General features: G+C 37.3%; 1 protein-coding gene, 1 long non-coding RNA gene and 1 pseudogene across 3 annotated transcripts; 1 reads left to right on the forward strand and 2 right to left on the reverse strand.

The window, feature by feature from the left end:
• Positions 1-2,874: 2,874 nt before the first annotated feature.
• On the reverse strand, positions 2,875-4,165 carry LOC103156331 (GTPase IMAP family member 4-like). Of its 2 annotated transcripts, none has more exons than XM_016664263.1 (2): positions 3,955-4,165; positions 2,875-3,834 (listed from the first exon to the last, which is right to left on the reverse strand). In XM_016664263.1, the coding sequence occupies exons 1-2, from the start codon at positions 3,974-3,976 to the stop codon at positions 3,131-3,133; spliced, it is 726 nt and encodes a 241-aa protein (XP_016519749.1). In that variant the 5' UTR covers positions 3,977-4,165; the 3' UTR covers positions 2,875-3,130. The 2 variants fall into 2 exon arrangements, with proteins under 2 accessions (XP_016519749.1, XP_007578393.1); XM_007578331.2 differs by having other exon boundaries at positions 2,875-3,840.
• A 4,927-nt stretch (positions 4,166-9,092) lies between these two features.
• LOC103156332 (claudin-9-like) lies at positions 9,093-10,979 on the forward strand (annotated as a pseudogene).
• Positions 10,980-13,817: 2,838 nt separating this feature from the next.
• On the reverse strand, positions 13,818-14,253 carry LOC107833885 (uncharacterized). Its single transcript, XR_001659660.1, has 2 exons — positions 13,909-14,253; positions 13,818-13,866 (listed from the first exon to the last, which is right to left on the reverse strand). It is a non-coding gene; the product is annotated as an uncharacterized LOC107833885 (long non-coding RNA).
• Between the last annotated feature and the right edge of the window lie 181 nt (positions 14,254-14,434).

Raw genomic sequence — 14,434 nt, forward strand, 5'->3', positions numbered from 1 at the left:
TGTGATGTGACAAGTTATACAACATTCCTGAGACAGCAAACATATCTGAGGAGAATTCGTAGTTTGTGCAGTTCCATGTCCTTTAAGACAAAATGAAGCCTTTGATGCTGTGCAAAAAAAAAAGAAAAGATGAAAAATAACTTCCCTGATGTTAATGAATGTTTGGAATTGGATCTGGACTATGCAGCATTATCCTGTATATATGAAGGTAAAAGATTTTTACTCCTTTCATTTAAAAAAACTACATTTGAAAAGAACCTGATTTTCTCTCATTTATGAACATTTTGCATTAAGAACAAAATAATCGTGATGCAGTTTTCTATTTCACACTTCAGTTCTTTTTCAGGAATCGATGTGTCAAACACCCCAGGAGTGTCAATGATAGTCACTGTTCTGCCATCCAGGTGGACGGTTTCTTTCTGGCATACCTTCGTCACAGAGGAAGGAGACATCTCTGTAATAAAAGCGTCCCTTCCCAGGATGGTATTCCCTGTTGCACTTTTACCAGATCCGGTTTTTCCCAGGAGGACAATTCTCAGGTCTTTGACTGGACAAAACAAAATGTGTTGAGAAATGAAAAGTCAAAGTTTGATTTAGAGTGAGGTCAGGATATTTTTTACTGAGCATGAATAAGCCATGTGTTTAAAAGAATAAAAACCAACTTTTAGCTGAGGTTGAATCCATATTCTGCAGAAGGCAAAACTAAAATAAGAAAAAGGAATTTGGATCAAATCTGAGTTAAAGCAACAAAAAATGGGTCTGCCCTTAGCTCTACCTTCCCAAGGACTGATTTTCTGCAGCATTTCCGGTAAAAAGAAACCGTTCTGTGCGTCACATGTGACCCGTTTCATGAAAAACGAAACTTAAAGGGTTCAAACGCGGGGCTATGAGAAGCAAATTACATTTTGATCTGAGCTCTAAGCTAATTTATCTGATGAGCCAAATAAAAAGAGCGGTCACTCAAACTGCTTCCTAATCTGTGAATTTTCCTCTTAATCAATGTTGACACTCCATCTTAGCTCACACAGGGTGAGCATGAACAGTGTCCTTGTTCATGTCAAGCAGCCTGATCATGTTTGCTTTACTTTCCTTCTGCTCTATAAACCTCCCTCCTTCAAGCATGCATTATAAACCTTTGTTGGGATATTTACATGATCTAGTGAAGTGGTTTGGTTTTGGGGCCCTCTATTTCTGCTAGCAGTGTGGACTGCTGCAATCAACAGTCAGACGATTAGATCGTTCGCACAGCTGCTACAAACTTTCTGCATCTCTGACGTATATATTTATGCATGTATCATCTGGTGGTGTTAAAAGCAACAAAAGCAACTAGTATGCATTGGAATTAAGACAGAATACTTACACACATATTCATGACATTCTTTGATTAAATTAAATTTTGCTAGGATTTATACTTGGTGAGTCTTTCTCACCTGAGAATGTGGACCAGTGCTGAGCTGATTCTGCACCTAAAACTAACTTTAACAGTGCTCCTGGAGAAGTTTCATAACTTACAGTTTTTAGCTTACAGAACTTATAACTTAGAAGTTACACAACTAATAAGTTAATGTAAGAATAATATTTATTTTAGCCACATAAATGATCCTGCTCAGCAGCAAACAACACATCGCAAACTACAGCTTAGAGTAGATGGATAATATATTATTGTAGTAGCCAGGTAGGCTGACATAAAACATTTTGTTATACAATGTCAAACATTAAGACATTTTAAATATTGTTATCAAACAATATGAAGCCAAAACAAACCTCAGAAATATATAGGGCCAACCTTGACAATTAACTCATTTAAAGTTTAAACTCAGATCCACACAAATACAAAGATGCTAGCTTAAATGTTGGCTATTGAACTGGACCGTTCAATAGCCATCTGGACCATTTATCTCTGCTGCTGTCAAACTAATTTTCTATTAGCAGCTCCACAAATCCTTTTGATAAACATTACAGTACTGAAACACATGCAAGCATATGTTCATCTTTCTTCCTCTTTATTTTCTCTGTTCCTGCAGGATAAGTCTGTTTTTACGACATTGTTTTGCTAACTTATCTCCCACCGGTGCTTTGCAGATTTGCATTGGATTGGATGCATTGCAGCTCATATTACTGACTGTTATTGCTGCTGATATCAGCGCGTTTAATTCCAGCCCCACACTGTAAGGATTAATATGGGCTTGTCCTTGTTTTTCTTGTGTGACTATTTTATGTCTTTGCTGCTGCCTGCATAGCAAGTTTTCCCTTGGCGATAATAGTTTACTTGAATTTGGTACACATTATTATGAGAGTATCTCATAATTATTAGATAGCCAAGTCATGAGATGCAAGTTTGTTTTTTAATGAGAGAGGCAGAAATGGTCTTTCATGTTCTACACCATTATTGCAAAAAAGGAAGAAAAAAAACTCATCTTCAAATGTCAGCTATTTGTGTAGTTTTTATTTTCAAATAAAACAAAAAAAAAAACACTTCCCCCACACAATATTGATCAGTTACTAAGAAAGAATTAAGCACAGGTAAGATTTAATTAATAAAGAAGAGTACATAAGTTTAAAAGCCTTACATATATAACTCAATTTCAATCTGGAAAGACTCAGACGAAGAAAAAGGAACAATTAGAAGATTTAATGACAGCAATGAATAACAGTTCTTTGGCGCTCGGGCCCCGGCAGCTGATCTGAGCTGAGATTTGATGTGAACTCGATGAACATCCCGATAATCGATTAGGGATGTTCTCCCCCGGGGCCCGACACTGGTGGTGGAGGTCTGGAAAGGATGCCATCCTGGAGAGCTGATGGATGTGGGTGGAGAAGGGGCGGTGGTGGGTTGAACGCAGCTGGGAGGCGGCTGACGGCTTGGGTGTGGATCCTTTTATGCAGAGCTTGATTGATGATTGGACACGCCAGTTGAGGTCCAGAGCTGAGGTCGGAGATGAGCATGACGCCGATGGACGAACGGAGGGGATGGAGTCTTCCAGGTTGAATTTTCGCTATGAGCTACATTTCAGTGATTTTTCTTAATTACCTTAGCTATAGTCTGTCTTAAATTCAATCCACCAATCAATATTCTACATAATCACTGCACCTCCATTATTAAGTGCCAACATTTTTAGCATAAACTGAGCTACAGCCTTCTAAGCCTAAAACCAAGGACTGCTGCTGCACCTGCTCCATACCACAATAAACGTTCACCTAGAGCATACGCATCACTGCCCTTCTGGCGCCACCATAATTTATTCTGGGCCTTTATGAAAAGGTCTTTGGTATAATGCCCTCCATTTAGTTGTACTGTCTTATCTATAATCTCAAACAAATCAGCCACCTGAGTGCGATTTTCTCGCCTTGTGTTGTCAAACACAACATATCCAGCTTTACAGTCACTGGTCAGCTTCCTCAGATCAGGGCTTTTGTGCAAATAGTTCTCAATAGTGTCTTGGAGCTGATCCCCCCTGGTGAAAACAACAACCGTGAACTTGGAGACTTCCTCGCCGAAGTTGTCTGTGATCCAGCTGATGGCATTCTTTTCTTCCTTTGTGAAACGTACATCGACACGGACAACAAGCAGGAATATATGTGGTCCAGGGAGAGACAGACTGATACAGTCCTCTACTTCACCTTGCAGCTTTGTATCAGAAATTGATGTGTCAAATACCCCAGGAGTGTCAATGATAGTCACTGTTCGGTCGTCCAGGTGGACGGCTTCTTTCTGGCAAACCTGCGTCACAGAGGAACCAGACATCTCTGTAATAAAAGCGTCCCTTCCCAGGATGGTATTCCCTGTTGCACTTTTACCAGATCCGGTTTTTCCCAGGAGGACGATTCTCAGGTCTTTGACTGGACAAAACAAAATGTGTCGAGAATGAAAAGTCAAAGTTTGATTTAGAGTGAGGTCAGGATACTTTTTACTCAGCATGAATAAGCCCTGTGTTTAAAAGAAGAAATACCAACCTTTAGCAGAGGTTGAATCCATGTTCTGCAGAAGGCAAAACTAAAATAAGAAAAAGGAATCTGGATCAAATCTGAGTTAAAGCAATAAAAATGGGTCTGCCCGTAGTTCCTCCGTCTGGGTCTCTCCAGCAGAAGAGGTCTTGTGCGAAATTGTGCCCCCTGTGAAAATCTGTCCCCCTGTGTCGGGAGCGCGCATTGCAGCCAGAGAGGCGGATCCTGTGGATCTGACCATTTTCACGGAGCTTCTGATCGATTTCTCGGTAAAAACTACTTATATATCATGTCAATGTTGCAACTTTCAGTTTAATCGGCAGCTATCAAAATAAAAAAAAAAAATTAAACGAGGTCCTGTGTGGGTGTCTCTTTACGCTGTTTTGTGTTATTTTAAACGCGAAGAGAATAGATCTTTTTCCAACTTTTTGTCTCTTAAGCCTGACAAATAAAAGTCAAGTCAACAAAACAGGTTTCCAACACGTAGTGTGCATTTATAATTTTTCATTTCTGATACAAGAGGAGGGACACTGGCTGACAGCAAGGCACCAAAATAAAGACTTCCTGAAAAGATCAGAGTGTAAACTTTTTGGTAAATCCCGTTCTAATATAACATAAAACAGATTACTGGGTTAAGGAAATGTCTAGTATGCTATCACACATAATAATTTTTTGAGAATTTGGAAATAGTTGCTTTTTATTTCCCAAAGTTATGGGGGGAGAAGAAGAGAGAATGGATATTTCAGCTGCCTGAAATAATCTGTTCCCCCTACATAAAATGGACATGAACAGTGAATTACTTTTTTAATACGTCAACATGGAATATGAAAACAGTTATTTAAGCAGAATAATCCAGTCCAGGTTAGAAGAGTCGAGCTGATGTAGTTTTGGAATTAGACCAGATCTTGTTTTAAGTTTAAGTTTTGGCTAAGTACATAATCATGATAAAAATGTTCATTGACACTCAAATAAGAATAATAATGTTCTAATCACCACTGTTAAGAATAAGTCTCACAGCAATGTCCAACCTCATGCTGTAGACGCCGCAGTGGAAACAGGAAAATCCACAACCTCTTTTGCTAGGAGTTTTTCTGCAAACTGAAATGCACAGCTTCATTTAATGGTTAAAATTTTAGGTAACAAAAAAAGTAATTCACTGTTCATGTCCATTTCATGTAGGGGGAACAGATTATTTCAGGTGGCTGAAAGAGCTAAAATATTGTGTTCCCCCCTCCTAATTTTGGCAAATAAAGAGCACATGTTATCAAAATCACAGGCTTTGTTGTTGATGATGAGAGGAATTAACACAGTTAAAGACTTGCATTCACATTGATTTGTTTCAATTTTTAGACGGGAAACAGATTATTTCAGGCAGCTGAAATATCCATTCTCTCTTCTTCTCCCCCCATAACTTTGGGAAATAAAAAGCAATTGTTTCCAAATTCTCAAAAATTATTATGTGTGATAGCATACTAGACATTTCCTTAATCCAGTAATCTGTTTTATGTTATATTAGAACGGGATTTACCAAAAGGTTTACACTCTGATCTTTTCAGGAAGTCTTTATTTTGGTGCCTTGCTGTCAGTCAACTTCCATCCTCTTGTATCAGAAATGAAAAATTATAAATGCACACTACGTGTTGGAAACCTGTTTTGTTGACTTGACTTTTATTTGTCAGGCTTAAGAGACAAAAGTTGGAAAAAGATCGATTCTCTTCGCGTTTAAAATAACACAAAACAGCGTAAAGAGACACCCACACAGGACCTCGTTTAATTTTTTATTTTTTTATTTTGATAGCTGCCGATTAAACTGAAAGTTGCAACATTGACATGATATATAAGTAGTTTTTACCGAGAAATCGATCAGAAGCTCCGTGAAAATGGTCAGATCCACAGGATCCGCCTCTCTGGCTGCAATGCGCGCTCCCGACACAGGGGGACAGATTTTCACAGGGGGCACAATTTCGCACATAACCTCTTGAAAGAAACTGTTCTGTGCGTCACCCGTTTCATGAAAAACGAAACTTACAGAACAGCTGGTAACAATAAAGGGTTCAACCCCAGGTCTATAAGCCAAATAAAAGAGCAATTGCTAAATCTCTTCTTAATCTGTCGTTTTCACTCTTAATCAGTGCTGAAATTCCATCTCAGCTCACACAGAGTACAAACATAAATGCAGTTGTTGTTAAAACTAAATTAGACAAAATTGTATTCTACAATTACAATTAACACATACATGTGTTAATTGTAATAATATGTGTTTTCATAGTTGAAAATGTAAAAGTTGGAGTGAAAACTCAAAACAAATCTTATGATCTTTGGTTTGTTAATAATCCGGGAAATATAATAAAACATTTGATAAAGAAATATTTGACCATCCCTGCAGTGGATACATACTTTGTTAGACCTGGACTACCTTCGAATCCAGAGTCCGATGACATTAAGCATATGCATGAATGGCTTTTAAAAACCTTCTTGGAAAGATTCAGCTTTCATAATATGGTTTGGAGTTCAGCAACTTTAACATTTCAGTGATTCTTGAGAATAGGGACAAAACAGGTCCTATGGATAAAGCACACAATTTGAATAAAATACACACAAAATCTTTTTTTTTTTTTTTTTCAAATATCTGACTAACCTGGGTCATGTGAGCACAACAATGCATGTTTTCCAGGTGTTTGCTGAATATTTATTTATTTTAAACATTGTAGAAGTTGAATGGTGTCTGTAAAATCCCTTGTCCAGGAGCAGAACTCAATACATTAAAATAGTTTAAAACAACTAAAGAAATACTGAAATTATATATTATGACAATTAAATATAAGTATTCATATAATAATTACAAAAGTACCAATTAATTGAATTAAAATTCATTTTTATATATTTTCCAACTCCATTGAAATTTGTCCCTAGTTTCGTCAGACATAAATAGAATGTAAAAAAAATCAGGCATTATTGGGGGGCACCAGAACTTCTGAGGACCCCATGATCTCTTTCTTTCTCTTCCTTTGCTAAGAGGGCTAATTATCTCCGGATAGCTTAAGTTATTCTTTAGTTTTTTCTTCTGTTTTATTCCTAAGTTGCTCGTCACAACCATGATGTGTCAATTCCATAAGTGACAATTTACAAAACTTTGATGAAATTTTGTGAAATAAAAGCTTAATTTTGGTAAACTGTAAATATTTCATGGACCTTATGAGCTACAATATGGCCTCCTTCAGAATAACAGCATATAAATTGAGGTAGTTTGCCTTTTTTTCAACTCCGTCAGATGTCAACTCCATCAGAGTTTTTCAGACTCTTTCAGTGAAATTGTTGTCAAATCTCACTTAAATGTGCAATTAATTCACTTTAATGTATTTTACATGAATTGCATTACTTCACATGTACCGAGTTTTTCATTTTACTCACTAGTTTGTCACCACCTTCAGTTCTGGGTCAACTCTGTCATGCACTGTCAACTCCGTCAGATGGACTTTTTGTTGTTTTTTGTTTTAAATATTTTTTTGTTTGTTTCTTGAGAAACATTTGTCTGTAAAAATTAGTAAAAACATCACTAATAGGGTCATTAAAAATTATTTTATATTTATTTTTGTCAAATGGTGATGACAAAGTTCTGGGTCAGGTCGATTAAAAATGTAATTTTTTAAAAAAATTTGCAACTGGGAGCCTGCACCTTAACATCTTTACATTTCCAAAACATAATTTGTCATATTTGCATACATAAGGTTGAGAAATAATAATAATAAAAAAAAAAACAAATTGGGAAAATTAAAACCCATTTTGTCCCTATTCTCAAGAATCACTGATTCACTAGTTTCTCACCATTAATCTTTACGCAATCTGAGCAGAGCGTCAGCATTTTCACATCATGTCAGCCAGTGTGACTTTATTAGGTACAAAACCATCCCCAATGTGAAAGTAAATCAGTGTATTGTAATTATGTGGGAGGTTACAGATAGATGCTTTTGTACAGGGAAAAGGGAGTTGTACTTTGTAGTATTGATATCAAGGTCACCACAGTAATTTGTTGTTCTCTGCTCATGTTTGCTTTAGTTTCCGTCTGCTCTACAAACCTCCTTCCTTCAAAACTTGCATTATAAGCCTTTCCTGGGATATTTACATGATCTAGTCAAGATCATCAACAAAAATCAGATTTTGTTGAAATAGCATTTTTTTCAACAAATGTTTTTATTTCCTCAAAACCCTGTGAGCTTTAATGAAAACAAAATTAAAAGTCATTTGATTTTGGATTGGAAAGAAATTTTCCTTTGTAAAATGTAACGTTTTTGTTCTCCACACCAGAAAATAAGAAAGGGAGGAAAAGGGATCAACAAAACGATGGGGGAATCATTTGAGACCTTCAAAGGGAATTAAACAAAGAATGTTGAAAAGGTGACAACGCCTCTATCGCCACCAAGTGGCAACAATAATGTGTACAGCATTAACCTCAAATAAATCGAACTTGCATTTACAGTGGATTGCAACAGTATTCCTAACTACTGAGCTTTCTCATATTTTACATTTTGTTTGGTTACAAATGCAATTTAGGGTTTATTTCATTGGGTTTTTATGGGATAGACAAACAAAACATACTTGTGTCCATGAAAAGAAATCCTCCAGAGTTAAAATTAACCACCTAGCTGCTCTTCTCTGATTAATCCTCTTCACTCCAGGCCTGTCTATGTCTAGATTTACTCCTGCATCTTTTTAGACACACTCGTTCTACAGATGATGGATTGAACAGTGGTCTGCAAAATGTTGATGGATGGACTGTTGTTTCGCGCCATTACCACTGTTTTGAATCCACCCCTTACCTTTTTTCTTTTTTGTCTTTGTGTTTGTTCACTAACGTTCTCTAAAAAACCTCAAATCAAGCAGATTTATAATGAGATTAAATAACATAAAAGTAAATTCATATAATGTGGTATCAGAGCATAGAGGATTAAATAACACATCACATTTTTTTATTTTTAGTGGAGAAACAAATTAAAACCAATTATCCTTTTTCTCCAACTCTACAACAATGCACAACTTTGTAGCGACCTACCAATTAAATCCCATTATAGCATCTGAAAATTGTCATTTTCAAGTGACAAAATGTGAAAAAGTTCTGAGGTACGAACGTCTTTGTAAGACACTGTATAGATGATAAAATCTTAAACAACAAAAACATTTGGATCTACTAACTGGGATCAATGATGTCCAGCAGCTTCTAAATGACCTCCATCTTCCCCCCTTTCACGGCCCACTCCAAGTTTTTGTGATGACAACATGGCTGCTGCCAGCTGTAACTGCAACAAAGTGTCTTAGTGTCCTTCTGCTGTCATGGAATGGCTTTCATTTTTTTGTCTGACCAACTATCTGTGTGGTGTTTTCTGTGTGAGTATATTTAGTATGCAGTATTACGCTGCTGGCCTCCCACTCCACCCTGTGTGAGCTGCAGTGAGACAAGCTGCCCTGTCAAAACAGAGGCACTGCTTCGGACATCTGTTGTTCTGTGGAGGGACTATGGATGTGGAAGCGCGCAGAGGATCATCGAGACGCCTGCGGACCTCTGATTAAAGTAAGTTCGACCAACATAAGTCACTTATACGGAATCTGCAAATACTTTTTCCCAATGGTTTTGTCATCTTTTTCTCAAGATAACGAGTTCATCTAGAGAAAACAAAGGTTGTTTTCTTGAAATCACGAGATGCAATGGCATGCATTTGAAGAATGGAGTCGGGTTTAACACACACACACACACGCACACACGCACACACACCAATCATCACACATCTATCATCTCACGAGCTCGAGAAAACCACTGGGAAATTAACTTGTTATCTCAAGACACCCAACTGGGGAAAATATATGCAGAAAACCAACGTTTCTCAGTTCCGTTCCTCAGGGACCACTGCCCTGCATGTTTTTGGTATTTCCCTTCTAACAGGCTTCTGTAGCACTTGATGGCATGCAAAGGAGGTCATGCAATCATTACAATCGAGTGTTCTGGACACCTGATTTCTCTAAAACATGCAATGCAGAGCTCACTGAGGACTGGAGCTGAGAAAAACTGCCATAGACTATGGTTTCTAAAAGACTATTTCTTCTCCATAGTTGGATGGGTGCTGAAGATCTGACTGACTGACCAAGAATTTAGTGGATAAAGGCTCCTAACTCTCAATAGTTACTAGTGAGAGCTACAGGGTTGGAGTCAGGAGGTTCTTCACTTATAGACGGAGACGGTTTCCAGAGCGACCATGGCATCAAATGGTCTCCAGGTGCTTGGTTTGGTGCTGGCCCTACTGGGTTGGGCGTGCGGGGCTTTGGTGTGTGCAGCTCCGCTGTGGCGCATATCGGCCTTCGTCGGGGGAGAGCTAGTGATTGCCCAGGTGTTGTGGGAGGGCCTGTGGATGAACTGCCTGTCTCAGACCACCGGCCACATCCAGTGCAAGGCCTACGACTCCACCTTGGCCCTCCCTACGTCTGCCCAGGCAGCTCGAGGGCTGACGGTTCTTTCCCTGCTTCTCAGCGTTCTGGCGGTCATGCTCGGTGTTGCCGGGGCCAAGTGTACCCACTGCATGGGCGACGGCAACCAGGCCTCCAAAGCCCGCCTGGCCAGGATAGCAGGGGTGCTCCTCATCGTGGCCGGCCTCGCCTACTTGACGCCCATCTGTTGGACTGCCTATGCCACGATTAGAGACTTTTATGATCCAACTGTTGCGGCGCCTTTGAAGAGAGAACTGGGGCCCGCGTTGTACCTGGGCTGGGGGGCCAGCGTGCTCCTCCTGCTGGGGGGAGCTCTGCTTCACGTCGGCTCCGCCGCCCCTGGAGGAAGAGCGCTGCCCGTATCTGGAGCCGCAGCAAAGCCCAGCCCATCCACGGGGGCAGCAGGAGAAGTGAAGCAGCAGGAAAAGTCATTTGTATGAGATCACTTTGTTGGACATTTAAACACCTTACAATTACATGCTTGCAAAAATGACATCTATATAAGTATTATTTGCTTCTATGTGATGATTATTTGGATTTCTTCCGAAGAGGGGCTGATTTCATGCCCTGTTCTACCTGCAGTCACAGATGGGTCTTCTTAGCAGTACTAAAGCTTTAGAGTTATGTCTTACTTACATGGTTGCCTAGGATGAAGATGTATGCTAATTAGATTGAAATCTACAATTCAGTTCAAAATTATTCATACTCCTGGCATATTTAGGATTTTGAAGTAATATTAATGTTTTGTTGTGACCCAACCAGAGTCCCATCCTAAAAATTAGGGTGATGGCTATGAGGCCTTCCAACATCAAAAACTTGGAAACATGCACTATTTTTTCAACACACCATTTTTTTAATTTAAATATAAATAAAAACTTTTGTTTTCCAATTTATATTTCATTTACATTTTTTATATTCAGAGATGCCTCATATAAATAAACTAACTACTTACTTGAATGGAAATTATTTTAAATTTAAATTTGGATAAAGTATAAGCATTTTTTGGCATGTCTTCATATTTCATTGTAGAAATATTAATGCACATAAAGAAGGTTTTCTAACTTTAAGGGCTTTGTGTTGGAGTAGGAGTTGAAATGAACCGTGGGAGGATTTAAAATGTTTTAATGGTCACTAATGCGCGTGGCTCACATTTCTCAGATTCCCCTCTGCCTCTGCTTGTGTGTGTGTGTGTGTGTGTGTGTGGGTGGTATGTGTACTAAAGGCCAGTGTGCATTGTACATTAGTTTACACTGGTGTTTTTGCTGAAAGTATCTGAGTATTTATTCTGTTTACTTTTTTCTTTGTCACCTTATCTCTGCAATGTGTCTTTATTCTTAATAAAAAAATATTCTTTCTTCAATGGTCGCTGCTCCTTTATGTTTATGAAAAGTAAAAAGTATGTTTAAGTTGAAATAATCTCTTTTTTCAGTTTGAGCAGGTTTATTCTCATAATAAAGCAAATTAAAAATGTTTTTTGTATTATTTGACTTTCATATATCAAAGTAATTAGGGTACCAGATAAATTTTGTTTTTCTTGATTTCACAACTAAGAATTTGGAGAGCGACTACCTGATTTTGAGACGCACAGAAGAAGACATGGTGCTTTAAATACCTTAATATTTTATATACCTTAAGTTTAAAACACAGTGCACAGTAAGGTAAGGTCATTTTATCTATGTCACACATTTTCAGCAACAGGGCCGTTCAAAGTGCTTGTATTGTGCAGTAATAGTGCGCTGTAATGTATTTAAAATCTTGAAGTGTTTTTTTTTTCTTTTTGGTAAAATATTTGACATATTGAGGGTTTGCAGTCTAATGTAAATTTTCAGAATAATCCATATTTTTCTTTGTCACTTTTAAAACAACAGAGGGTATAGAAGTAACTCCACCCTGGAAAGCAGATTATTCATATATTTTGTTAAAAACCTCAAATTTTGATTATGTTTATGTCCATGATAAATAAAATGTCTGGAACCTCAGGTGCAAACACGAATGTTTGCTGCTTCTTTTCATGATCATGTATGCAATTCAAAAGCTGAACAGTATCACTTTTAGCTCAAAATGTCCAAATACATATAATCATTATGACCCAAAGTAAAAACAGAAGTAAAGTGCTACAGGTGTCATGCACCAATAACACTTACACAATGCAATTTACTTAATTTGTGTTACATCTTTGTCGGTTGCTTCGAAATAATTCCCCTTACATGTGCAAAATGACTTAAGTATCTATGTGAAATACATTAAATTATTATTAAAGCATGTTAACAGAGTTATCTCTAAAAGATCACAATTTCAGACCGGAACTTTCGATTTTGAATCGTGAACAGTTGTGATAACAAACAGACTCCACTAGGGGGCAGCAGACACTAACGATCTGTCAATGAGTCAAACTTGGACATTTTTATTGAGGCCCTTATTCTTTATGAAACAGTTACAAATTATGTTTTATCTAAACTTTACACAAGACTGGATAAATGTATTGTGAAATTTATTTTCTTTATTATTATTGTTGTTCATCCATTTGCTCTAATATGGGGTCATTTTGGTGTTTGTGAGTCATTTGATTCTTTCTGGAATGACAATCAGTTTTCTTCTTCTGTTGTGTATTTAGTGCTAGACCATTTTTCAAGCCTACTTCTGTTGCTCAACTCAGATCACAGCAGAGAATAACGAAGGCTTACCTGGATGTGATCTACTTGTAGATGAGCAAGAGCCACATGTCTCAGCATATGCCAGCATTTACGTGCAAAGTGTAGAATACAAAATCATGGCACAAAGAAAGTACATAGTCAATTTAATGACTAATTGATCTGTTTTATTTTTTATTTGCAGGGCTGAAAATTATTTATACATAATCTCAACTAAACTAATGCATATACTTCACTATGTAGTTATTTTTTTTTTTTTTAAAAAGAAGCCCAAATGAAAATGCTCATTAAAAACACATCCTACATATATAATATCCTTACAATTTTAAAAATCAATGTTCTTTTCACCCTTTATGCAGGATGACAACAGTGAAAGGATGTAATTTTTAGACATTTCTACAAAAACCATATGAACCAAGTTTGTTCCCTGTTTGTTGCTCCGCCTTACAATAGCATAGTGATACATAAACAATATACAAATACATTTGATTTGTTTTTCAGAAAACTAATAGTCTCTCCTTTTCTGAAATGAACAACTTTATCACCCTTATCTCTCCTGTTGTGACTCAACATGATAATGACCCCACACATCACCCTAAGCCTACTGTTTAAAGGATAAACATAGAAAAGTATTCACACTGCTTCTGGGTCTCACTCAGATTTTCAGGAAACATAAAGTACTTTTGTTCGTAGATTAAGACTAACATGTTCAATGCAGTTGAATTCCAACTCAAAAAACGTTTTTTATGTCTGCAAACGTTTCATAATAGAAGCTGATCAACCACTTATCGATCAGCTTCGATAAGTGGTCGAAGTGCAGTCATCAAAGTGATTGCACTTTGATGACTCTTCATCAAGACAGCCTCTCGAAATTAACCACTATTTATGTGCCAGTGTTTTATAATTTGTAGAACATTTTTAAAAGTTTACTAAAGTCACTTATTTATTATTTTTAGTTGCGCTTACTGGAAATTATAACTACTTCCATAAGCCGTTTTCATAAGGCATTCCACCATCTATGACTTCTAAGCACTACTGCATACATTTTTTTTTACGCAACATATTAAGTCCCTTAGGAAAATAAAGACAACAACTTAGCAAACTGGACTGACAACTGATACAGAGTAATTATTTTGTTGATCACAAAGGCAAAAGACAGAAAAGGTGGGTCAAAAGGAAGCAATTAAACACTTATTTCCAAGAAAAACATCAAGGACATCCTGGAAGAATAACAAACACATGCTGTTCTTATTATTTTTTTCTTTAATTATGTAAAGCACCTTGAAATGCCCTGCTGCTGAAATGTGCTAAACAAATACAATTTGATTGATTGATTGATTGATTGATTGATTGATTGATTGATT

The sequence above is a fragment of the Poecilia formosa genome, unplaced genomic scaffold (assembly GCF_000485575.1).
Source record: "Poecilia formosa unplaced genomic scaffold, Poecilia_formosa-5.1.2 Scaffold474, whole genome shotgun sequence".
Taxonomy (NCBI): domain Eukaryota; kingdom Metazoa; phylum Chordata; class Actinopteri; order Cyprinodontiformes; family Poeciliidae; genus Poecilia; species Poecilia formosa.

Coding starts and splice junctions, on each gene's coding strand:
- LOC103156331 (XM_007578331.2), bottom strand. CDS start 3,976: ATGGATTCAACCTCTGCTAAAG. Junction 3,841..3,954: donor GGATTCAACCTCTGCTAAAG/GTTGGTATTTCT, acceptor TGTTTTGTCCAG/TCAAAGACCTGAGAATCGTC.